This window comes from Bemisia tabaci, chromosome 7 (genome assembly GCF_918797505.1).
Source record: "Bemisia tabaci chromosome 7, PGI_BMITA_v3".
NCBI classification, from domain to species: Eukaryota; Metazoa; Arthropoda; class Insecta; order Hemiptera; family Aleyrodidae; genus Bemisia; species Bemisia tabaci.
Window position 1 is genome coordinate 7,102,411 of NC_092799.1, and position 26,982 is coordinate 7,129,392.

General features: G+C 40.0%; 1 protein-coding gene across 1 annotated transcript in view; it reads right to left on the reverse strand.

Annotated features, from left to right (window-relative positions):
• LOC109032661 (G-protein coupled receptor 158 smog) overlaps positions 1–26,982 on the reverse strand; it is a 193,281-nt gene that overhangs the window by 10,254 nt on the left and 156,045 nt on the right. Inside the window, exon 10 of the mRNA XM_072302120.1 lies at positions 22,446–22,601. Within this exon, the coding sequence (XP_072158221.1) occupies positions 22,446–22,601 (156 nt within the window). The remainder of the gene's footprint in view (positions 1–22,445; positions 22,602–26,982) is intronic.

A 26,982-nucleotide genomic window follows, 5' to 3' on the forward strand; every position in this document is an offset into this window, starting at 1 on the left:
CCCATGCCACTTGAAGCATGATGCTCATTGCTACACAGTGAATAATGACACATCGTTGTCAGTTGCTACGATATAGACTGACGTCATACTGTCCCTTTATCGGACACGAGATCTTGGACGTTCGGGGATCTTGGCTTGATTTAGTGGCCACGGTTTTGCACGATCACATAACGCGGGTAACAAGGCCGACGAACAAAATGCAAAAAGGAACGAATATTTTTGGCTATTTATCAAAAAAAAAAAAAAAAAAATGCGGCATGAGTTTTTCGGTGCAGATAAGTACTTTTACAGATAACAATGCCAGAGGAATAATACTGCCTAACTGAGAATTTTAGCAGAAATGAATCAGAGAAGTTGCCGCATTCTACAGAATAAAACACAAAAGCTTAAGTTTTTTTTAGTTTTACTAATTCTCCGTCGAAGCGCTGTAACGACGCTGCAATGTATAAAAAATTGCAAATTAAACCTTTAAATTACAAACACTTCGAAGTTTTTTCTTCGTGCTGTAAAATCGTCAGTTTGCAGGCAAACGGTCAGCCAAAAATGGTAGTTCCTAATTGCAAAATAAACTCCAACTCAAGTCACTATTTTCACAAAGAGAGGGCCAGTTTTCTTGTGCGAGAAAACAAAAAACAACAATCCAATGAAATCGTACACAGATAGAGAACGAAACATTTTTTCCCATGATCTTTGTCGAAGTTAAATGGGCCGAAAGATATTACCCGATCAATAACTTCTTTTTATCAGTTCAAAATTAGCCTAGAGTACTTTCCGAACCCACGTTCTCAATTCAATCACGATAAAATGGTCGATGTTTAGCGACAAAAACCAGAGTCCTTTTCAGTATGAACTTTCAATTGTATGGGCGAGCGCCTTTTTACCGAACCTCATGACATGAAATGAATAAACCTTTTCTGTTTGGAGCTGTGCAAATATACAAGGGATTAAGTACCTATACAAAGGGGGAATATTGTCAATCTGGCCATAAAGTCTAATAGCGCTCAATATGAGCAAATATCCATATTGGTTGATTGGCCCACTGCCAGACGTCCCGCAACAGAGGGCGCAATAACGTTGCCAATAATACTGTAATTGGACGTATTTCTATCAAACGGAACTATGTGTATTATGACTTGAGCCCTGTTATGCATACATTCTTATGGGTCTCAGGGCTCATGTCTTAATGCACATAGTTCTGTTTGGTAGAAATACGTCCACTTGGAATGGTTACCACTCGTAGAGCTGCCATTATATGTTTCGGTGGCGCGGCGTGGCGAGCTTTGCGATTTATCGATTAATCTCCCATTTAAACCTACGGAAAAAGATCGACGAACTGGGTGTTCCCAACGAACACCTTAATAATCGATTCTTTACCATAGCTTTAAATGGGGGAATATCGATAATCGATCATTCATGCCTCGCCAATGATACGTTTTTGGTCTTTGTCTCTCAAATTGTTTAATTTACAACTATTGATAGTTAAACTCGAAGACCACGTAACGCGCGAAGAGGTTATTGCTTTCTTGGGTTGTGACGTTGCAAATTTTCCATTAAAGTTTCGTTATTTGCGCGGATGAAAGATAGATTTGACCTTAGCATACCGGAAACTCTGCAACACGTACCAAACTCACAAACTATGGTACGTAATTTCAAACTTAATTTCGGTGAGTGCTGAGTGCATATCTATGGTCAACATGAATGAAATACGCTAAAGAACGCAAAATTAGCAAATCTGTAGCAGTGATACCGTCTTTGAACTAAATCTAAAACATTAAAAATTGTATAATCATAAGGTTTCATTTCAACATTTAATTATTTGAAATCGAATTATTCATTCTGAAGCACAGAGATGTTTTACGAACATTTATACTCACGAAAAAATTCCACAAATGTTGGAACAAATACTAAAGCTATGCGAAATTGAATTTTGCAGTGTTAAAAGACAGTTCCTAAATAAAGTTGTTTAAAATTACAATCCGACATGTTCTGGGGACGGCATTTTCGGATTGCAAATTCACACCTTCTAATGAAAAACAAGTAAATAATCTAAACGAATCGTGACTTACTTCAATAACATTCGGTTTTCCCGTCGAATGAGATTCCTAAATAATTTGTATCCCTTTTTGAGGAGTTCAGGGACTTTATCTACATGGTCTAAAATGACCTAATACACGCCTATGGTATTAGCCTAATTTAAAGATGGGATTGTTGCTACAGCATTGTCTTTGTGCATTATAGATGTGAACTTACCAACTGTGTATTGCCGAAACCAGGTTTGAACTCAAACCAAATATCGTATAGAGATTTTTTCCATTTGGACGGCGTTTATTATGAGAAAGGCTTTCAACTGTGCAGACAATTCACTGAATTTTCACTTCGATCCGGAAACCGTTTTCATGTGAAAAATTAAATTGCTCAATTGAATTTGGCAATAGCTGCTGTGGCTTGGTTCCATTCAGCTGAGCGCGGTCTATTCCTACGTTTCATTTTAACCACATTTCAGTTGGAAACTGCATTTTGCATTAGGGAACTACACTTTTTGGCTCATTTCAGTCTCCCTGTGAAAACAGGCGCTTTTATAGGTGAGCCAAAGTTAGTTGTTTCTAATTGCAAAATGTAGTCCAGTTAGTTCCCCAGATACTCAAAAGAGGGGCAAATGCAGAGCATTTTGCCCCCTTTATAGACAGTCATATTTTGATGTATTCATGCTTAAAAAAACGAGAGACAGGTGGGCAGGAAGGAGTGTGCACTGTGCTCGTTAGTTGAGGAATGGGCCTGTTGCAAACTTTTGCTAGAGCAAAAATAAGAGTTGTTTCTTGTAGATAATGCCTCAAAAATCACGATGAGCGCATTGGCAAAGTCTGAAATGCACTCATAACTTCACAATCTGCGTAAGAAATTTGTGTTTTTTTAAGCTTCCCGCTTCAAAAACGATACTACGGCGTAGGTGAACATTTTGTTAGAGGAGTCGCTCCATCGTCGGCGATATTCATCATGGCCGACGCTTGCACGCAGTTCCGCGCGTAATTCAAGGAGAGTTCAAGGTCAATCCATTCGGGCGTGGAAAATATGAACGTTAACACACCGATTGTTATCTGGTCTAATCCAGTTCAGGTGTTATCTCGTCCCATCAAACGTGTTTTGGCGGATTGGCGTCGGCTATGATGATTATTGCCGACGATGGAACGACTCCTCTTACAAAATGTTCACCTGTGCCGTAGTATCGTTTTTGAAGCGGGAAGCTCAAAAAACCGCAAATTTCTTACGCAGATTGAGAAGTTATGAGTGTATTTCAGAGTTTGCCGATGCGCTCATCGTGATTTTTGAGGCATTATCTATAAGAAACAACTCTTAGTTTTGCTCTAGCAAAAGTTTGCAACAGGCCCATTGGAATTATACATAGTCAATGACGCCTTCGTCAACGACGGAAACCCACACAAGGACAGGAACACCCTTTAATTGGATCGCATTTAGCAAAAAGGAACCATCGCGATTACAGTGTTTTAAAAATCGTGCAACTTTTTCTTTTCTTTTAAAAATACTCAAAATATGTACAAAATTTACACAATTGATTTCCTTGAAAACTAACAATTTTTTGTAGGAAGCAAAAATTATTTGCCATTCTGGGAGAATTTTTTGATAATTATGAAGAAGCAACATCTTTATAACATTGTAATCGCGCTGGCTCCAATTTGCTGAGTGCGATCCAACTCATGAGCCTTGTCCACAACGCTGTTGTTGCATGCTCAAAGATCGTGGGTTAGAATATTTTGGCGCTTAGTTCCTTTTGATTTAAAATCAAATCCCTCTCATCCACTTTGACATAAGGAATCACGTCCACTTTTACGTTGTTTCTCATCCAGCTCAAACGAGCACACCTCACCTTTCCACACGTCAGTAGTTCCTTTAATCAATAAATACGTTCAAAAGTGACTCGAAACAAATTTTCAGTCACCGATAAATGCTCTATTAGTCGTAACTGTGGCAACGCCGGCGCCAATATGCAGCATCAAGCGCATAGCAGCGCCGGGCGGGTAGCCCACCCGCGAAACCACTCACCCCTATTAGCTGGCTAAATTTGTCGGGCGCAGGGCCCGCTGATGGGGCAGTTTGCGACTAATTCAATCTTTGGAACTGACGCAAACATCATCCGGACGTCAAACACGACGAGGCGCTGCACAGACACCAGTTGAGCAGAAGAATTCCACTAAACCGCGCTAAAAATGACGTCACCATGGCAATCCGCGGCAACAATGGAAACACGGTCGTCAATTTGTGCACTTTCCCATTCGACATAATACAAAATAGATATGTTTTATCGCACAATGTGAAAACTCCGGTCGGCAAACAATGCGCGTGTGTCTACACGCGATCATCGGAATAACATTCGATGAGTGCCTATCGGCCGGAGCAATCAAGCCCGCATCACTGCAGCTCTTAACAAGAACAACGTATCTTCGATTGAATCTGTGTGGAGGTACGTAGTTTTTGCTGAAAACGGCGGATAAGTCCACTGAACCATCCGGGGATCGTCCGATGGGCGCACGATGGAAAAAAAATCCGCCTATCGTCAGCTGTAAGGGATCCTTAGGTTTTTCGCTGAGAGCCGGCGGCTCGGGAGGGATTTGAAGCCGAGTTTTTTTTCAGTCGATTGGATTTCCTCGATGAGGCTTTTGAATCCGATTTTCCCGTTGGAAATCGAGCTATATTCAATCGTCATTTTTTAAACAAGGCACTGAGTTCATTCTACAGAGCTCTAAAGGGTGTCTCTGTAAATCAGCGATATTAAAGAAATATTTTCCAGTCCGTCAAATGTAGAGAAGGAAAAAAGGAACAGGGTAATTCTACATGCTTGTTAGACTACTTTTTAAGAAACGAATTTTACGGCTAAACCTCGTAGAATTGGATAGAAACCAGCTATTGATAGGTGCATTAGTCTCATGTGATAATGTGCAGTCGGAATTACTGCAGAGTTATATACATTTCTTAGCATTAATACAACTATAAACACAAGAAAATTGGTAACCAAGGTTGAAAACCGAACATAAAGCCTGGGATTTTTCGGAGTGGTTTCAACCCTCTCTTCGACCAGGAAACAAAAAATATATACAATTATAGAAATCAAGACCCTTAGACCTCTATTCGTGATTACAAAAAGGAGCCTGAGGGTCATGAGTTCTATATATTTTTTGTTCCTTGGTCGAGGAAACGTTTGAAACCACCCCGACATTTTCTGAGCTTTGTGTTTATTTTTTAACCTTGGTTACCCTTGGTTGTTTTTTCTACTTAAATATCCCAGTAAAAGTTTTACTGTGCGAATGCACTTAAGCTCACTTTTACCAGTGCGTAACACCGTTGACAATCCTAGCAACACCCGATGGCGCCTCCTAGGCGTTCAATCGAATCAGTGACAACGAAAACACACCAATAACTCGGCAACTCGAAAATGCTTAATTTTGGTTAAAGACAGTCACTTTTCATATAGGACATTGAAGTTAGCGCATTTGTTCCAACTGAGACCTTTAAAATGTCCGAAAGTACTTGCCTTTTGGCACCAAAAATAGTTTTCATAGACTAACTTCTTCACCAACTATGCAGTTTTGTGTACGTCTTGATTGTTTCCATTTTTTCGAGTTGGTGTGTTTTCTTTCTCACTGATTCAATTTTGTATGTTTGCATTCCTAAACTTGCAGGCGTGTCTTTTTTCAAAACTTCTTGTGGAGGCAGGTTTCTTTCGTTCAAATACGTCCATTTTTATAGTCACACTTAAATGTGATACGTCTAAGGAGGTCAACGAAAAATATTCATAACTTTTCCCGAAAACAAATATTCTATTGGAGAAAATTTGGCAACCTCCGAGAACTCTTAAGATGTTCTTTCTCAACACGATAGTGTGCATTATCCCCGAGAACCTCGTCTGCAGGGTGAGATTGCGATGAGCCACCTCCCCCTTCCCCTATCCTCACCCACGCCGGTGCAGCTCAACGCTGTTGTTTCTATTGCGCTGTGCTTGCGGCGCCGGACAACGGAGCGGGATGCGACTTAATTAACTCTCGTGTCGTGGAACGGCATAGCTAATAAAATGAAGGCGCACTGAGCCACTGAGACCGGCTGCCGCGCCGATAGCGTATCGCACTTTATGCGCTGTGCGGCTGTAAAATGCATACGTTGTGGGCGCGGTACACCGCGCATGGTGAACGTTTCACCAATTTCTCTGGTTTCAATGGATTTTAGATCCTTGTTTATGACTTTAACGCGACCGGAGTGACGGAGCGTCCGAGATTCGATAGAAGTAGTTCACGGCTTTTCAAGTCGGGGTTAAGCTCATTCGAATGGGCCGCTAGACAAGGTACAAATTTAAGCATTCTGACACAAGTTTCTTAACCAAAATTTCAAAAACACAATTTGCCCAACGGAAATTACTGAAACTAACGCCTAACTAAGCAATTTAACGTTTTTTGATGCATACATGATGAAACCTTCCACTCATGAAGGAGCAAAAGTTTACGAGAGTCAAATCGCGCACTGAATGTTCTCGTGACAGTCTCTGCAGCATAAGGAGACGGCAGCCTCGATTTGGTTGCCTCGGATGATTTATGTTGAATATCGTCAACACTTAAAATGACACAAGGCGGGGAAAGAACATTGCTCGATTTAGAAGCCTGCCGAACCCGTTTATAGTGCGCTAATAAATTCAAATAGACCATTTTTTTTATGTGAGCGAGGAATTCAAAATTTTTGCAACCAATGTAAACTGAAAACGTTATAATATCTGAGGTAGGAGTTGATTATTGTAATTTTTTCACGCAAACTGTATTCTATGTAAGATTTCGGTTTAAAATCATGTATCAGATTGCATGAGTTCGTACTCTGTCTACTGTTCCATTGGATTCACACCACAATAAGCGCTGTGAAAGCGGCTCTTATGTGTGTATATCAGATCCGAATTTTTGATTTGAAGTGATTGATTGAGAAAAATTATTGCGATGTTTTCATTTATTATATTTCCAATAATCAGTCTCTGACACCCGAAATGCATATGAGTTTTAATAAAAGTATGTGAATTAAAATATTTTATATCAAAATACGTGTTTTGATTTCTCTCTTCTTTATTTTACTAGCAAAATTATTGCTTTTGAAAGAATTAAGGGGGGAATGGACCACTAGACAAGATACAAAGTTAAGCATTCAGATATGTGTTTCTTGCCCAAAATTGAACGTAAAACACGATTCGTGCAACGAAAATTACTGAAATTGACTCCTATCCAAGATATTAAATGTTTCTTGACGCGTGAATTCAAACCTTCCGCCCATGATCACACAATAGTTTACGTGCGTCAGATCGCAAACTAAACGTTACCGTCGCAGTCTCTGCGATGGCAATCTCAATCTTGACGCTTTGGCTCAGCTACAACAAATTGTCCACTTTTTGAACAATGAAGGGTGGAAAATGAACAATGTTTGATTAAGAAGCCTGCCGAAACCTTTGTAGTGCACGAGTTGACTCACATACAGTATTGTGTTTCTTTTGAGCTGGCAATTCAAATTTCCCGTAACCAATGTAAAATTAAAACGCTCATATCCTATTTAGAAGTTGATTTTGGTAATTTTTGTCGCGCGAATCGTGTTCTCCATGAAATTTTGAGGAGGAAACATGTATCACATTGCTTAATTATTCGTACCCAGTCTACCTGTAAAGTGCGCTCGCGCGTTCTCCAAGTAGCGCCTTGGACATCGGAGAAATACTTCCAACGTTACACCGTTTTACACATGCTAACTGATGTGCAAATTGCCTACTCTGCACTGGCCGGAGGGTACACTGTGTTATAAGACTGTGTTATAAAAAAGTTAATATCTTGGTTAGGAGATGATTCCAGTCATTTTTGATGTAAGAATTGTGTTCTACGTAAAATTCTGGTAAAAAAACACGTACCAGAATGCTTAAATTCGCACCGTTTCTAGTGGTCCATTAAAATACACTGCACTACATAAATACGAGTTTCTTTTTCTATTTTACGATGGATACGCATAGTTGAGAAGCATAGGATATGCATGCTGTCCGAGCAGGACACTCCTATTTCCTTAAAACCCTATTCATCGATGTGAAACTTTCAGAACTTCCTTGGCCAAGTTCTACGGACGCGGGGGCGGGACTCACAGGGCGGAAAAAGAGACCCGCGTATTTTTTCCCGGGGCGCGCGGCCGAGCTCCCCGAACTCGGGAACGCGCAACGCCGAAGGGGCCGCAGGGATGGAGTCGAGTCGGAGGCTCGAAAGGGCCATTGTTGCCAGACTGTGCTGAAAAATCAGCACTATCCCCCCACTTAAACCCATATTATATATCTTACGTTAATTGCACGACTTGGCAACTTTGAAGGGGCCGCAGGGATGCGTAAGCGAAATGACGATCGGGACTTCTCCCCGTCCCATTATTTTTCATCGCTCGAGCACCATCAAGAGGTATCAACTCCTCACTCCAGCCAATCTCCCGGCCTCCGCGCCCGCCCGCGCTTCCAACCACTGTTGCCGGATTGAGCTGGAGCTGAATGATGTGTCACGGCTAACGAGAAATCGTCACCATCCGGCCGAAGTATCACAAGCGCCATGCGATGTTTCAGAATTTCCGCCGCCATTTCATTTTTTTACGAAGGAATGGACCACTAGACAAGGTACGAATTTCAGCATTCTAGTACACGTTTCTGAACCATTTCACGTAAAATGCAATGCGCACAACAAAAATGACCGAAATCGACTCCTTACGAAGATATTTAATGATTCTTGATGCGTGAATTCAAACCACCCGCTCACGAAAACTCAATGCTCACGTAGAGCTTTGAGTTTCTTGTGAGCGGGTCTTTCAAATTCCTCGTAACTAATGTGAAATAAAAACGATAATATCTTCCTTAGAGAGTTGGTTTCAGTAATTTTCGTTGCGCGAATCGTGTTCCACGTGAAATTCTGGTTAGGAAACATGTATTAGAATTCTTAAATTCGTACCTTGTGTAGTGGTCCATTGTTCAACGAACGACAATTTCGCTGATGCCGGAATCACACGCAGAATTTTGCAGCTGAATATGGAAGTTAAGTCATCGCTCATCAGCTGAAATTTCGCAAATTTGAGTTATTTTCATCCAGATGTGTATCAAATTTATTTGAATAGTTCAGACAAATCCGACATTATCCGACGGTCGCTGAGAATTGTTGCTGAATTTTGAGCGACACGCGCAAAATTCAGGCATCGAGCCGATGATTTCCACATTCAAGCCACTCTCAGCTCCCTCATTCAGCATGTGATTGCGGCATGAATTTTCTTTGAGCTGCCGATAAAATGGTTGGCTTAGTTTGGAATTGGTTGGCTTTATGCAGAATTAACGTAACCACATAATACGATGCCTGACTTTCTCTTTTAAAACCAGAAATCTGAGCAACATTCTGCTCGAAATCAAGGCTTTCACGAAACTATTACGGCAATCAGTAAAAACGCACCTAATGGTCAATAGACTTCAGAAAGTTAATGCCTCTCGACGCATGGGCAGTTGGAAACTATTGAATAATAGAAGTACCTACGTCAAAAAATTAAAGAATGAGAATATAACAAACTTGGAATGGGCAGCTAGCATGAGAAGCGCCGAAACGCCTTCAACTGTTTACATATGCAACGAGGACAACCGTGGAGCACGAATAGTTGCGTTAACGCTATTAATGATATAATTGAAGGCGCACCGCTGTTGTTTTGCTCATTCTTGCGTATCGTGGCCATCAATATGTGATGTGAGGTTACTAGTAAATATGCCTCATATGAATGAGAACGGTCCTCGTCGTATACACAAAAAAGCGTCGTCATTTAAGGTCGTATTTTTAGTCGTTCCTTAAACTGTTCTTTTCCTTTGGAGGACCCATGGTTTACATTATGATTAAGGGAGGTATTAAAAAGGTCTTAAGGACATCGATAAAAATATTTGTGTTCTTGTGTTACTTTTGGTCGATAAAGGAGTGAAACACAAACCATCACAAATTTTGTGTTGATTTTGGGACAGTTTGCGGTGAATTCAGAGCAAAAAACCATGAAAAGACTGGGAAAATGCATTCCTCCGATTACGACGTTCGTATTTACAACTCTTTTTTCATTTAATTTCTTTAAGAAAACTTGCAAAACTTTGAAAACCGTCAACCGAAGGCTTGGGTCATTTTGTGTTTTACTTCCCGTATTTACCAACTTTTTGTGTTGAAATTTCTCTCTGTTCAGCATTATAAAAGGGAAAATCTTTTTTTCAAATCTCGAGTCAAATTTAGCGGTACAATTTTGAAAATGGATCCCTGCAAGTGATTACAATGTTTTGGCACTTAAAAAAATACAAAAGAACATATCTGGCGCATTTGGTTAAATTTAAGGTAGGTTTGTACCTATCTTAAAGTGTGTCAAAATCGTAGAACTTTTTCTTCCGAATTTTTTGCTTTTTGCAGTGGTAAATCATTGTGATCCCTGCAAAGGACCCATTTCCAAAGTTATGTCCTTGAATTTCACTCGGAATTGGCAAACATTGTCCTTTTGGTGCTATTTTAAGGGGCCTCTTCCCCCCCCCTCCCCCGATTACAATGTAAACCATATGGGACCTCCATAGGAAAGGAACTTTTTAAGGTACGACTATTATGAAAATAAGCCCGCTTTATGAGAATATGATGGTTGGAAAAAAGTCTGCTGTATTACCAACGAGGTCCGTTGTGCCTTCGTTTTCGAAAGCAAGTTACCTTCACAATTTGACCGGGCAAATTTGAATGAACTAGCTATTTTAGCCAATATTCATCATAATTGTATGAAAACGAGATGCATAAACAGTGAGTACGCAAAAATTAATGTCATTTCAGACAAAATGGTAGTAAGTTAACATTATTCTACGAGAGAGCTGTACCTCCTGCCGTCTTTATTGTGGTGATGCACGTGCCATTAATCCACCCCCAAGAATGAAAAATACGAAGAAAAGCTCTGAAACTTTCACTTGAAAGTGCCGCAAACCAAATCCTAGCTTAATCCGTCGTTTCACGGACGAAAAACGTAACTACATTACAATGTCGCCAAATTTCCTTGCACTTATTGTTCTTTTACAGGGGGTATCCTGGGAATTTGGAACTGAAAAGTAAACTGATTTTTCTTCTGACCTCTTGCAAAAATCCGAACAATTTTCAACGAGTATCACGTGGGTAAATTTTTGTGAAAAATTAAATTGTCTTAGTCAATTTTGCAACCTTGGAATAGAGTTACGTTCCTTTGTCTAAGAACTGACTGATGGCCTGGTTACACGCTTAAATTTCCGTCAAATTCCGATCAAAATTATGACCAAGATGGAGGTCGAAAGTTATCTAGATTGATGAGTAAAATTAATTAAAACAGCGTGTTGATTGAAATAAGCATGAAATAAGCACGGTTGTGTGGAAATCAGATGAAGGATGAGCCCCACAGCTCCATCATCTACCATCAAATTTTTGCAGGCCGCAGAAATTTGATGGTAGATGGTGCGCACCAGTCACCATTTGATCGGAAATTGATGGGAATTTGAGCGTGTAACCAGCACATAATCTAAAACTAACTTCAAAAGTTTATTTTTAGACGCGACTAGTTTTAATAATTTTCTCAACGGCTCGACAATAACGGCCCATAATTCCAACAACCTAAGCTGCGTCCAACTTCCCGTTCTAATAACGCAATAATGTAAAAGGCGCGTCGAAGCCCGGTTTCCTTGATTGACTCATTCGGGGACCCAGCGCGTCATCTTTACGATTGATCGGGGAGCCGATAGCCCGCGCGCCCAAACGGATGTTCCTTCGTCGGGAAATTTATTATCTCGAGTTCCGCTCATCGACGTATGTATTTATTCACCCGCTTCCTCATTTCCATTTATTTATCTATTTTTGATCGCCCGTTTACGGCTCCCCGACAAAAGGGAGGGAAAAATGACGAAGCGAAAAATAAGGGAAAAAACCGGACCGGACCGGTCGCAAACGAAAACAGGACGTCAAACAAAGATTATAAAAGAGCAGGGTTTATTGATCCTGGACTCTAAGGAAAAACGCCGTATGAAAATCCGAATGTTGCCAAATTTCTGTGTGTAAAATATTCGGTTTTGAGAAAATGTATGACTTATTTTCATTGAAATTTTCAGAAACTGTAGATTAAATTGCGGGATAAATTCTCTGAAAAATGAGGAGGAAAACGTACACATGTTTCCTTAAAAATTTGTTTTTTATCAGGAGAAGCTTGGCAACGCCTGAAGGCTCATACGACGTTTTTCCTCAGCATGGCAGTTTTTACGAGTGAATAATGACGGTTCTAAACGAATTGTTGTGTTGGGGCGTTGCTGGCAGTGCTGGCGCCTCCGAAAGGGAACAAGACTGTTCAATTTATTAATCAATTTATCAATAAAAAGTTAAGGGCGCTGTGTCTTACGCGTCACCACTTGGACCGCTGCAACTCGTGTTTTCTTCTGCCGGGCGAAGCCGCGCGCCGCGCTGCTGTCGCGATTCGGAATTGATGGAGTTTTTGGCGACTTCAGTTCCTCTACCGTTCGTTCCTGGATGTCAATCTTTTCTTCAATAGTAAGTCTACGAAAACAATTCGACGTTGAAACTGAAAAAATGTGTTTCTCGACCCACATCGTGTCAAATTGACCCGACTATCTCTTCCGGGGTAATGGAAATTTGCACGCAATAATTGTTTTATTGCTTTATCTGAAAGTGCGTAAAGAGTTGATTTCGCAGTATTTTTAAACTTATTTTCTGATAAGGAAAATTAGTATTAAATTAGATATAAAAGTTGAAAAATGCACCGCCTAGTAACGTCATCTGGCGGCATTTCCCATTCAACGCGTGTACTTTGGAAGATTAGGTTATTTTGTCATATTCCCTCCAATAATTGTTCAATTCATGAACCAGGGGTATGCTTGTGTTCATATCACTCAGTAGCTTCCGCTTAAACCCAAAATTCAATTCATCATATTTCAGACACCTGCAAATTCTCCATTTACTAAGATACTTGTGTTTCAATAGGAAATGCTGTCAGATGACGTCATAAGGCGGCACATTTTCTCACTTTGAAATATATTTTCCTCCAACTTTAGAAAAAAATTAAGGAAAATACTGCAAACTCAGCCCATGAGGTATTTTCAGATGAAGCAATACAATTTTTGCTTGCAAATTCTCCATTATGGCGCCTGTACCGACGAGCTTCAGATATAGGTCTACAAACACATCCTTAAGCAGAATTAGACTTCAAATTGAAAAAAGAGGAAAAACGAGCGTTAACACAGCTGAAGATAGGAGAGACGTAGTTAGGGCTCGTTTTTCAACTTTTCTCCTGAATCTGTGCGACACCTCATTGGCAGCACAGAGCCAAGCATTGCGAGTTCCTACTCGCGCCATCGCGCCTTCAATTTTATAGATGCAACACGGACATCCACCAAGTACGAATAGTTGTATCTCTGCGCCGTCATCAACGCGTGTTCTCTCCATTGACTTATTTCAATTTGGTTCTGTTTGTCTTACTATGTAGGGGTGCTTCAAGGGCTACACTTGCGCAACACATAGGGGAGATGTATTTCGACCTTGTTGGCGCGTATACGTAGTATACCGCCTTTGCGATCGTTTCGAACCCTGCTCGATACAATAACCGAGTCCCTTAGTTCCTTACCGAAAAGTGACTACCGCGAACTTCTGAGATTTTCCAAAGCGTGTAAAAAGTTTATTTATCCGTCAATAACTATGATTTAAAGTTGTTTCTCATTCTGGGGCTCTCTAGTTTATGTGCAGTGAATACCAAGAGTCTACGTTACTTGGTTTTCTTAAAAAAAGCCTAAGAGTACGACGCGCTGCTTTAAAATATGCATATATAAGCAGAATCAAGCGAACTGATTCGAGGATGGCTGAGCAGGTCGGCACTCTCGGAATATAACTCCTCCTTTTTGTTCAAAACGTTGCTTTGACAGATCTCCACACCTCTGTTATACTTTTCAAAAGTTGGTACCCGTGCTCTGATAGTGCAGTCTGTGTAAGTGCAATCTGTGATGAGCCTCGAGACTCATTAGACCATTAGCTAAACGTGGCTCATACAGGAATCCACTTACCCCTCTCTTCCCCACGCTCCTAATCACTGCGTCGGCGTCTCGACGAACAATAGCTAATGACGGTCGCCAAGCAAGGCCGGGATCCTCAGCCCCTCGCCCAATTACTTACGCTTCATTAACCATTTCACCGTCACGCTAGGATTCGCCCAATTTTAAAAAAAAATTGTTTCGCGAGTTTTTAGCAATTTTTCCTTACTCTCCGTTGAAACACGAATTGAAAGAGGTCTCATTCATAAAAATCGGCCAAATAGAAGAGAAGTTACAGTATTCGAAATCCGAAGAAATCAACAAAACTTCTCCAAACAAAAAATAAAATGAAGGGGGAAAAAAAGAAATGTATAAATTACAATTTAATATGATTGACCTCAGAATGTGACAAGCAATTCAATTATAAAAAGGAGAAAAAATTGAGTGAAATTTCAAAAAATTAGCCTCTCGCAAGGGGCTTCCTTGTAGTTTTGACCTGAAGACAAGTAAATCCCGTTATATTATTAAAACGAAATTGACTCCATAGTTTAATGCCTTAGTTTCTTGAATACGATTATTTTAAGCACTCGAAAATTTATACCAGCAATTTTACCCATGGGGTGATTTCCTGAGAGCTGATAATATCACGAATTTCTCATAGAGCCCTTCAAAAATGGCTTGCTTTTTGGGCAGCCGATTCGGCCATCAAACCGGGGTTTAAATGGAAGCTGATAATAACACAAAGCTCTGAAAAAAATTTTAAGATGAGTATAGGAACGGTTTGTAAATTACGAGGAGAGGCGGGCATTCTGTTCAGCATATCGATACATAAGTATTTTCACACGTAGAATTTAATTTTCACGTCAGGGAGTCGACATATTTTGATTTTTTCGATTTTATACGGAAAATTTATGGTTTTTCGGGATTGAAATTACTTACAATTGTTTCATGAAAAATGAATGCACCCAAAATGACTATAGCATTTTGACTTTCACATACGTGCACTCACTAAATTGATTGGTAAATTCAAAGAGTGGGTACAGCGACCTGGTATATCAAGTTTCTGCGATTTTTTACGGCAAAGCGGTAGATTTTCGGGATGTGGATTGCTTACTTTCAATTTATGAATGAATGAAGCATGGACATGGTTGAGCTTCTTTGCATGAAAAGACGTTTAAAATAACAAAATCAAGACATATTCAATACAATTGCATTTATATCGAGTCAATTTCTTTTCAATAATATAACGGGATTTATAATACTGGTGATTTGGGTATTTTAGCCCCAAAATACCTTTAAATCGACTTTATCTTCTAGGAGTTCGACAGAATTTTTCCTTTCTTCGCTTAAATTTTTCCGCAGCACTTTTCTTCAAGAATCTGATAAGATTTTGCTTGAGGCAGATCAAAAAACTTAAATTTGTTCGAATAGCTTTCTAGATTCACAATACACGGTCTCGTCAAGGTGCGTCGTTGACCTTGCAGTGTTGGATCGTGAATTCTCTTGTTGTGCTGCTTGCCTTTTTTGAAATCTCTGTAAATGAAAACTAAACTAAATATGTGCAAGTTAATGACGCGCCTTATCAACACATTGTGTTGGAGTTCACTGCTTGTTTTTTTTTTACTTTTCCCCCGAATCTGAACGACACCTCAAGTTCTAGTGCTGCAAAATCAAGCATTAGTGCTAATTAGGCAATATCTGATGTAGTTAATCTGGTTCCAGTTGAATCTTTTAAAATGGTCTGCATTTTTTAATTCAGAAATACTATTTCTGGCTCTGCTTAGGAACAACGGATGCGCCATTAGTTTTTTCTATTCAGGGATGTGGTTTTATAGATGAGCCGGAAATATTAGTTCAAAATTACAAAATTCAATCGATATAATCAATGCTATAATTTTTTCACAAAAATATTATACCTAACAAGATTGGCAATACTGTGACAAAATTAGCTTCAAACACTCCGCCTCAACTAGGAGGCTTCGACCAAAAGCGTTTGATGAGACTTTTCTGCGATTTATACAAAACTTTAATATCGTTCAGACCCATTCCAGTAAAATATTAGTGAACTGCTTGAGCGAGTAACCGCGGTCCAATCCGAGAGGACTCAAAGATCGTAGGAAAAACGGAGCTTTGATCATTTGTAAACGACTAACATAAAGTCCCTTGAGAATTCTTTGACCTGTGAAAGGATCAAAATACGAACTTACAGTATTTGCGAACCCAATTTCCTTCCTTGGTCTTGATTCTTTTCACGTCTTCCGGTCGCACGTCCTTGGTTTCTTCGAATATTCAGTTCCCTGCAAAATAATTCCACCGCGAGGAAAGCGAATTCTCCGTCCACGAGCAATCATCATTTAGACCGCGTTCAGCAGAAAGGAACCAAGCTATATTATCTATTGCCAAATTTAAATGGGCAATTCAATTTTTTACAAGAGAACATTTGCACGGATTTCTTTGAAAATTTGAAGAAATTTGCTTCTCACTATGCAGAAAATTCACTAAAATTTGCTTGAAAATTCGGAAAACCATTTTAATATAAAAAATTACATTGCACAATTAAATTTGGCATCATCTAATGTAGCTCACTTCCTTACTGCTAAACACGGTCCAATTCTACGTCCACGAGCAATCATCATTTCGCGTTTGGGCGGTTTTACGGGGAGGGGCATGGATACCTACATCTTCATAAGAACTACACTTTGCAATAAAGCACCACTATATCTAGCTCATCCCAGAAACAATACATCAATGGCAAAAGTTTGAAACTTAGTAGCTCCATTTGCGACGTTGCAGATTTCCTGTCTTCAGTTAGACTCTGCACAGCGGTAAACGGCGCCGGTCAATTTACAAACGTTGGTGCGCCTTCAATCTCGCCTGATACTGTGCAATACTTCCAAGGTGAAATAGTTGCTTGGAGCGCCTTCTAAAGTGTCGTTTCGACTTGATGGCAGCAGATCACGGTTACCGCATGATATTCTGCCGTGCTAAGGAAGAACGCCGTGTGTACATTCGAGAGTTGCCAAATTTCCTCCGACGAAACGTTTATTTTTGAGGAATCTTATGAATATTTCTCCTTGAAATTTTCAGGAACTTCAGATGAAATTGTGAACAAAATTATCAACAAAATTGGAAAGAAAATATTCATAAGTTTACCAGGAAATCCGTGTTTTATCAAAGGAAATTTGACAACGCCTGAAGGTTCGTACGGCAATTTTTCCTTAGCACGGCAGTATTACACTGTAGCGCGTGCGCTGTTACAAATTTTCTGAAAACCGTCGATGAGATAAAAAAAAATGCATAGCTCGATTTGCGACGTTACATGTTTCACACTACCTGTCTTCTACAGGTGTAAGGTGTACGAGTATGAAACATTTGAAATCCGTCGTAATTTTGCCCAGATATGACGAGAAATATAATGTTCATTCAAGTCTATGCGTATGCTTTCCTAAAGAAAAGGAAAAGAGGTCTGAGTATATAGGAACCTTTGAGGGAACAAAAATGGATCCGAAATTTTATAGCCGTGTGAGTAAACGGGCCCGATGAGTTGAAAAAGCGCCGAAACAATCTGACTGACTATCAGTGTTACTATCAGCTCGCGTTAATGTCTAAAATGTAAAGATTATTAATATAATTCGACCATTTTGCCGAAGAATTAGTTTAGAATGATTGATAATAGTTCTTTCGATCATTTTTGAACATTTTACAAAATACGGCGAGCTCAATCATTAAAATTTTACAGTGAACTATAGTAAAAAGTCTATTTTCCCAGATTTCAAATCAGAATGTCAATTTTTTAATTACCGCTCTCTTCGACAACAGATACACGTGGTTGGTGGATTCTTGCAACGGAGACGATGACAAGCACGATATGACAACACCGACTCCTATCTTCAGGCATGAATGCGATCTTAATCGCGAATCCTCCGGGTCGTTAGGCTACCCTTTTGACGCAGCGCGTGGCAGCGTTGCCAGTTTTGTAGGTAAAAAGGCAATATATTAATGTACCCCAAACCAAATAAATCCCTTGCAGCTAAAGTCTCCATTCAAAAGGCTTCGTCCATATTCCTTTTAATGCGATCCACTGCTGTCTCCTTAAAAAATTCGATCCGAGGGTAGCATTTTTAAAAACAAACGGGTCAATCGTAAAACTATCACTTTTCTCCTTTCGTTATTCCAGTTCAAAAATTTTCGTCATTCCCGATCAAAAATCCTCATTGGGAAAACAGAAACAGCCACGGTTGCAGATATTGAAATACTTCTTTGAATGAAAAGGGTTAAAATTATCGTATCATAAATATTTCATCAAGTTCAAAAAAGTCATCACTTCCGACAAATCAAGAAATAAGAGCTGAAAGCCCATTCTCACAGAGAAAAAAAGCCCGTATAATTTTCCTCTTCATTTCCCCTCCTTTATCCGGTCCTCCCGGCGGACAAAATAAAAGTTAGCGACGAATCGCCCGTATCTTGTTACTCGCGGGAGAGCATTTAGAATATGCTTCCTCAGATTCTTCCATTGCAACTGTTCCCGAAGCTTGACTACTTTGCATTTCTCCACTCCGTCCCGCTGAGCAGAAACCGCGTGACTGAGCCTTGAAATCCGATGCTCAAAGGCGGTTTTGCCTCGGGGCTGGTCGTTAGATTGGTCGGGGAGACAACTTCGCTCTTGTCCTACTTTGTCATTCAAAAGGTAGCATCGTGGGCGGACACGGAATCAGCCGTTGAGCAGAAAAGCTAAGCTCGCCAGATGAATGTTGGAGCCATCTGAAAACGACCGTTTTTGCCAGGTAGTGCTGAAAAATCAGAATTTTTCCCCCTCATTTGACCCCATATAAAATGTGCATATTTTATCATCTAATCCGACAACCTTGAAAAAATCCCGACTCCGAGGAGCTGAACTGACGTGCTAAGAAATAACGGTGTATGAGCCTTCAGATGCCGCCAAATTTTCTTAATATAAACCGAATTTTTTATAAATCTTTTTAAGTACTTTTTTTTAGATTATTAATGCCCATGTACGCATTACAATCTAATATAACTGAAATTCTCAAGGGAAAATACACATATTTTTTGACAGGATCTGTGAAAAGAGACTTCTTCTAAAAACTCAAAATTGAGTTACTGGTATCACTTCTTTGGGTAAGAAAATCTGGACGGTTTACGCAAGCTGACCCTGTAAGCTCAAAAATGTGAGAGATGCGACAACATGAGGTTCCAAAACAAAAGTGTTTAAGTTTCAGGTAAAGGTTTTTGGTGAAAGTATTAGGTTTTTAGATTAGGAATGTTAACATATACACACAAAAAACAGCTCTCAGGCGGGGAAATCAGACTAAAACCGCGAGTAGCTTGTTTCCAAGTCTTCGATAGAGCGTTTCTCTTTGAAAACTAAAAATCGCCAATTTTGACTTTTTCCGCTACATGAAGATATACTGGACAGTTCTGCCGACTACAGCAAAAACGCCGTAACTCCAATCAAAATTTCAATTCTCTCGTCATAATATTGATTTATACATCCTGATTACCAACGTGCTTCATTTTGTCAATTTGAGCTCTCAGTGGCATTTTAGTAATTCGACGGTGTAAGTCGGCAATCGCATAACTCGGGTAGCGACCCGAATATGAATATAATCAGTTCAAAATATAATCTTCTGGACGGCATGCTCAAGAATATTTCTGCCTTATCAAGTCACTGTTTTCTCTAATGAAATTCAAGAAATCTACCAAACGTTATAAATACGGATGTTAGTGCTGAGTGAGTTTTTGGACTATCGCTCTCTTTTTGTGCCGTAGTTGATTTACTTTTCGAGGAAAGATCTGTACTCTTAAAAGATGCCTGTCATTCTTCATATGTTGGAGCGCCTTCAATTTCGTATGATACTGTGCAACACCTCTGTTGTGAAATAGTTGCTTGAAGCGCCGTGCTGATGCCAGCGAGGAACGCGCTTTGGCGCCTACAAACCTAAGTAGATACTTCAAGCATTGCGTAATGCGTGAAGTATCCCTTAGGTTTGTAGGCGCCTAAGCGCGTTTAGCGCCGGCAGCACGCCGCCTTGCCGCTTCGCTCTGTTAGGCTCTAATATTTAAACTCGCGGAGTCGGCGTTTTTCAACTCTTGATTTTGAAATGTTTGTACCGACAAATGCATGGATTATTCTCGGTTAAATTGATGGGGAAAAAAATCATATAAATCAACGGTGTAAGTCAGCGATCACATAACTCGATTTTCGACGTCGCAGACTTCCTGTCATACTTTATTTTTCAAACGGGAAACTACTCAACGGAAATTCTTTAAAACTGCCGTGAATTTTCTTCTCCGTGTGAAGAAAATTCTGCAAAAACTTCAAGGAATGATGTCATTTGTTCTCCTTTAAAAAAATAACATCGAGGCGGAGATTTTAAGACACCGCAAATGAGTTATGTGATTGCCGACTTACACGTCGAATTATTCTAAAATTATGAGGAGTAAATGCTCTTTAGTTTCTTCGTAATACTGTATTTTTATGGGGAAATTTTAATAAACCAAGAATGGAGTTACGACATTTATGGTATGGACGGCAGAATTTTTCTCCCGGAATATAAAGTTCCTTCTCACAAATCCTGTCACATTTGCCTCAATAATAAATATCAAACCAGAGGAAATTTGGCAACGTTCGTATATTCATACGGGGTTTCCCCTGAGCACGACAGTAAACCCCGTGGGCCCGCACGCATGAATTAAGGGGCTTGGGGAATTAAGGGGGTCCTCCATAAAAAGTGCTGCGTCACGTCGCGTTAAGATTATGCACTCGTTTTTCTCAGGCAACCGAACGAACCCGATTTATAATCTCACTTTAAATATTTAGAGGGAACTCGAACTCGCACGGCATTTATTCGTTTGATAGCGAATTTGTGTAGAGCTTTCATGATTTAGTCGGCGCTACCGAGTGTGTGCACACATTTTTTGCACAAATAAAACGAAGACCAAAGTGCGCAATCACGCATCTCAGAACTGGAAAAAAAAGTCGCCTGGATCTAGAGTCCGGACTCCTAATAATATTGACAAAAAATAATACTCTTGATTCGATCCGATTTTTCCTTGAATAAAGGAGCCGAGTCTTTTGATTTAGGCGGATTTCCTTCTAATTCAAATAAAAAGTCCGATTAAATCAAGAGTAATTTTTCTTGTAAATGTTTTTAAGAGTCTGGACTCTAGATCCAAGCGACTTTTTTGCCAGTGAGTTTTCAACGATGTAGACTTCCCGTCACACTTCATTTGGATTACATTTTGGAGTGAGGAGCCACTATCTCTTGTTCTCCCACAAAGTCACACATCTGCATACGAAAACCAATGACATGTATGTTGTTTCTAAAATGGATCAGAAATAGTGGTTCCTTATTGCAAAATGTAATCAATTTATTCTGTGGAAAACTACGTACTTAACACAGTTTCTAGGGAACCTTCATGAATTTTCATCTATGTTAGCCAAAAAATCTGTTTCAAGCGAGTTTCAAGCTATGAAGTTTATAAAGCTTTGATACATTAAACTAAGAAATTGTAACTAAACACGATTGATACTTTTTTAGTATAAAACAAAAGTAAATATAGAAATTGAGGCAAAGATTTATGGCCTTGCCTTTCAACAGCAATAATCATCCCGCGGCTATCCTGATATACTAAGGAAAAAGGCCGTATGAACATTTGAGAGTTGTCATGTTTCCCTTGATGAAACATGTACTTTTGACAACATTCATGTATATTTTTCCTTGACATTTTCAGATACTTTAGATCAAATTGCGTATGAAATGGTTTTAAAATTTAGGAAAATAATATTCACAATTTTCCCGGTAAATTCGGTTTCCATCGGAGGAAACTTGGCAACATCTGAAGGCTCGTACGGCGTTTTCTCTTAGCACGGCAGCTATCGCCCTGGTGCGGGCTAGAGTCCCTTTATACTGAGAGTCAAGACAATACCCCCTCATGGAGTCACAAACGGGAATAAAGATTACACAAATTGGCAGTTTTTTGTAATCTTTGATCGGCCCATTCTCAAATTCCTTTCTCCGTTCCTTCTCTCATTCCGTTTGTTCCTTGCCGAACCCGTAATTCCCCGGTCCATTCCAGATTATAATCTTTGCAATCGGTGAAACTGTAATCTTTATTCCCGTTTGTGACACTGTGAAGGCCTAAAATACGGGAACCAATCAGAAATGGATTCACATTGTCTTGACTCTCAGTATAAAGGGACTCTAGTGCGGGCTCCAACTTTTGTAAATCGCGATGAGAAAAACTCGAGGGAGTCTCGTGAGACGACAACCCGGAACCGCTCTTAGCGTAGCTGAGTCTCGGATCGATGCGGGCGTTAATGCTGGAAATTGGAAGTTGGACTGACCTTTATATCATCCGGATTCATTTCCGATATGCTGATTTCCGTCACTTCCACTTCCGTGAATAGGATCCCGTCTTTGTCCGCCTTGATGACGTCAGACAGCTCGTGGTTCAGCGAGTGCTCCAGAAAGTCCCGCGTCTGCTTTTGCTGGTACCAAAACTGGGGACAAGCCAACGAAATCGTGATGGTCAAGATGCATGGGTAAAAAAATGAGAATTTGTAACATAATTGGATTGCGATTTGCAAAAAGGAACTAAGAGCATTCCATTGTCGCTAAGATTGTGCAAATGATTTTACCTTGCAATTATGAACTGAACAGCTAAACAGTTTTATCTTTACTTACAATAAACTATAAAGTCAAGACGAAAATTACCTTGATCAATTTAAGTTTTTCCTGGATTCCAGTAATTTTATTGCAAATGACGTAAGTTGCACAATCCTAGCAACATTGGAATGCCCTTGGTTCCTTTTTGCAAAATGCAATCCAAATGAAACATTTTCTGTTACACGGGCGTAAGTCTAAAAAATCATGAGCCCCGGCTCCCACTGATCACTCAGAACGCTAGGGCTCATGAGTTTTTGGACTCACGCCCGTATGACAGAAACCGATTCAATTGTGATATCACTGAGAGGAAGTGCGTTAGAACCATCAACTGAGGGGCCTGGGAGACTAAGCGCATAAGTGCAGTTTTTGCTATTCAAAGAATTATGTGTTTAAAGTTTCAAAATTACGTAGAGTCGCACGGCGCAGTGGGAAGAAAAGTCAAACTCACTTTTTGGGGATGAAAAATTGGATTATTGTAATGGAGTTTTTCTAAAAACTATATTTTAAAACTATTTTTTGTTGAAGTAATTAATCTTTCGATTTTTAAAAAAAACTGCACTTATGCGCTTTGTACTACATGTCTCTCATCTAGCCATGGTTTTGAAAAAAATTCTTGGCTGTATTTCTTGCGTGCAACATACCACTTGCATTCAATAACGATACTTTTCAGCGTAATTTTCTTCAATATTTTTAGAAAGGAGGCTGTTGAGAAAATACGTAGCGCTAAAATTCGGATCTTTCGACCTCCCTTCCCCCTCGTAACGATTTTGTGACGTAGCGTAGGTCCCTATATTGATGGCCAAAGTACGAAACCACGTATCCCTGTTCGTGACTAATGATTAAAATTATTAAAACCAAACTTTTAAAAACTTCCTTGCATAAAATAAATGAAATCGGGTGCAAGTGAGTTTTTAAGAGTTTTTTTAAAAATTGAATCATTTTTGTCTTGTCCAGTCCGTGTCACGTACTTTATCGAATCTGTTTGTGAAGTTGCAGAATCGAGAGTTGCAAAATTTCCTTCGATAAAATGTCTATTTTTTAGGAAAATTATGAATATTTTTCCTTTAAATTGTCAGAATCTTTGGGTAAAATTGCGAACTAAATTATTTGAAAAATTGGGATTAAAATATTCATAAATTTACCAGAAAATTCGCGTTTCATCAAAGGAACTTTAGCAACACCTAAAAGTTCATACGGCGTTTTACCTTAGCACGGCAGAATAAAGATAAGTGGTTTTGCACTTTGGCCATAGCTATCCTTCGACGTGTAAAAACAAAATAGCGAACCGATCTCCTCGACCCGTCTCTCCCCTAGAGCGTTTTCTGGACGTATTTATGCTAAAAGGAACTATGTGCACAGTGTTTGAGTTCTTTTTAGAATAAATACGTCCATTTTATCAATTCCTGAGGAAGATTAAGCCGCGAGTTAACTTCAACAAAAATGAGTTCTCGAAAAAATATACTTTAAGGGAAGAAATTTGGCAACACCGATTGCTCATACGACGTTTCCCCTTTAGAATTGATGTCGGCTACCTCTGTCAGGTGCCAGTGAAACGGGTCCTCGAGACCCCACTCGCGCGTGTCGCCGCGGGAAGTCGTCATCTCCGGACAAAACGACGTATCTACACTTGCGCGATGAGCCCCGTAATACACATAATCCAATGCTTTCCCGGGCTCATCTCTAAGTGTATTCACGACGTTGTGTCGGCCCAGCGACGAAGTGGAAGTCGGAGAGTGAGTGGACGGCGAGAAAAATCGGAGGTAAAACGGAGGAGCGAAGGGCAAAAGTGAAAATCTAATGGTCGAGTGAAAAACCGAGCCGGGGCCGGGGCAAAAAAAGAGGGGGGGAGGGGGAGTAATATATCACGTAAAGACGGACCGAGAGTTGCGCGGCGTTTAGCGCTCGCCCGGGCCACCTACCCCGATCCGCCATCCCGGAGGGCACTTAATTTTTCACCCACTCCGTTGTTGAGCTTGATTTTATTTTCCGCGGCAGCGTTGCCGGCTCGAGTGCTCTAACAACGGAGAGAGATCCCAGAGAAAAGAAGGAGGTGTTTGCATCTTGAGGATTGTTTACCTCATGACGTACACGGAGAAAAAAAATTCGTGCGTGGGACCCGAAGTTTAGGTCATATGGATCTCTGAAGTTTTCGGATTGAGCATCTGAACACTGTAGGTCTAGCTGTCGAGGTTCGGATCACACATCTGAAACCTCAGTTCTTACATCTGAAGTACTTCAGTTGTGAGAACCGAAGTTTTTCGGATGTGAAAACCAAAGTACTTCAGATGTAAGAACTGAAGTTTCAGATGTGCGATCCAAACCTCAGCAGCTGGACCTAAAGTGTTCAGATGCTCAATCCGGAAACTTCAGAGATCCATATGACCAAAACTTCGGGTCCCACGCACGAATTTCTTTTCCTGGTCAGCAAAATCCGGAATTCGAAGTATGAAAAACGGACCAAAATGTCCGATTTTTTTTGCTTAAATCAACTCATGATATAATTTCAAACACTTTATAAAGTATGACTTTCTTCCAGAAACTACACCGTTCCCAAGAAAATCGATGATAAAAATCGTCTGTACCGACCTACGTTATCAAAAAAAATCTAAGATGCCCGAAATGCAAACACCTCCTTTTTTTCTCTATTGAGAGAGATAGTATATTACTAGGCTCCTGGCTGATACGTGGCCAAGCCCTCAAAGGATGCTTAGCGCCCTCCAACATTTTTCGTTTAGTCCAATTTTCTGCCAAATTGGAAATTCTCGCCTTCTTGCTTTGGCGGAAATTTCAAATTTCGCTTATTGCCCCCCCCCCCCCCCCCCCACACACATTGTGTAGCTCTCCAGTCAACCCCTGTATAAAAAACCTGGGTTACATATCCAAAATCTGAATTAAGCAGGCTCCTATAGGGACTATTACTTGTCGATCCCCTCAAAAATCATGGCAATCGGCCCAGTAGAACGCTAGAACGAACTGTGAAAAAAATAAGAATTTACATTGTTTAAATGGAAGAATTCGCAACTTCACCGCGTAATATTAAAAAACCTGGGTCAAATTTCCAAAATTTAAATATAGTAGGCTCATCTATGGCCTAGCAAATATAGATTGCCCTAAAAATCATGAAAATCGGCATGGTAGAACGCTTTACCGGAAATGAAAATTTAGGAGGCTTCAGAGCTTATAGTAGAGATAGATAGAGAGACTATATATTTTAGCGACCCTGCACTAACACTCTACCCAATGTCACCGAATGAGGTAAAAGTTAAAGTAACGGGCCATTTAAAAAATTTGTAACTGCTAAAAGTCAAGTCTTGAGAAAACTCGGAAAACCTTGAGCTTTTCGTCAATTCTTCATACTTTTGCTCGAGAAAATTAACAAATAACTCCACTGTTAAAAATTCTGGAGTGAAATTCTGGGCCCAAAAACCTCTAAAGATAAATGAACGCGGAATATATTCTCGTTCCGGAGTGACCCCTAGTAAGAAGTCGAATCTAATCCTTTTGCGGAATGTAATACGCTTTTATGGGGCTAGTTTCACTATATATTCTTATCTTTTAGGACTTTTGGACACTATATACTTATAGACTCCGGCACGGAATTTTACTTCTCGATTTTTAACAGCGTTCTGCAATAAAAGCACGGCCTCATGTGGAAGGTTGGGCAAGAAATTCAGATTTTTGAAATATTGGTTGCGATACACTAAACCGCGCAAAACCGCTCAGTGATACTATTTTTAGCACTATAATGACAGTAAAGTAGCATTTGGATTCGATGACAATGTTAAAAATCATAGTTTGTGACCATACTAATAATGCTATATGTGCTTCATTAGGAAGCACCCTGCGCTGGGAGAGGTGGCTCAAAAAGTACGCCACTAAGAGAGATATTAAAGTGTTGAGAAAATCCGTTTATAGAGGAATTTGGGAGAACCGCGAAGCAATAAGATGTTTTCACCCTCAAGAAGATTATTCTGTCAAAAATTCAATCACGGGTCAAACTCAACTAATGAATCAGCAACAGTTGCCGCAGCGTACTGCGCCTTCCAGCGCCCATGCAAGGTCCAAGCGCCTTCAAATCAGTGTATATGCAACACGGGCATCCAATAAGCGCGAATAGTTGTATCAAGGAGTTATAAAGGAGTGTCGCGTTCTGAAAGGAATTTTTACACTCACTAGGCAGCGTTTGGACGGAAATAATACTGGAAAATGGACTTA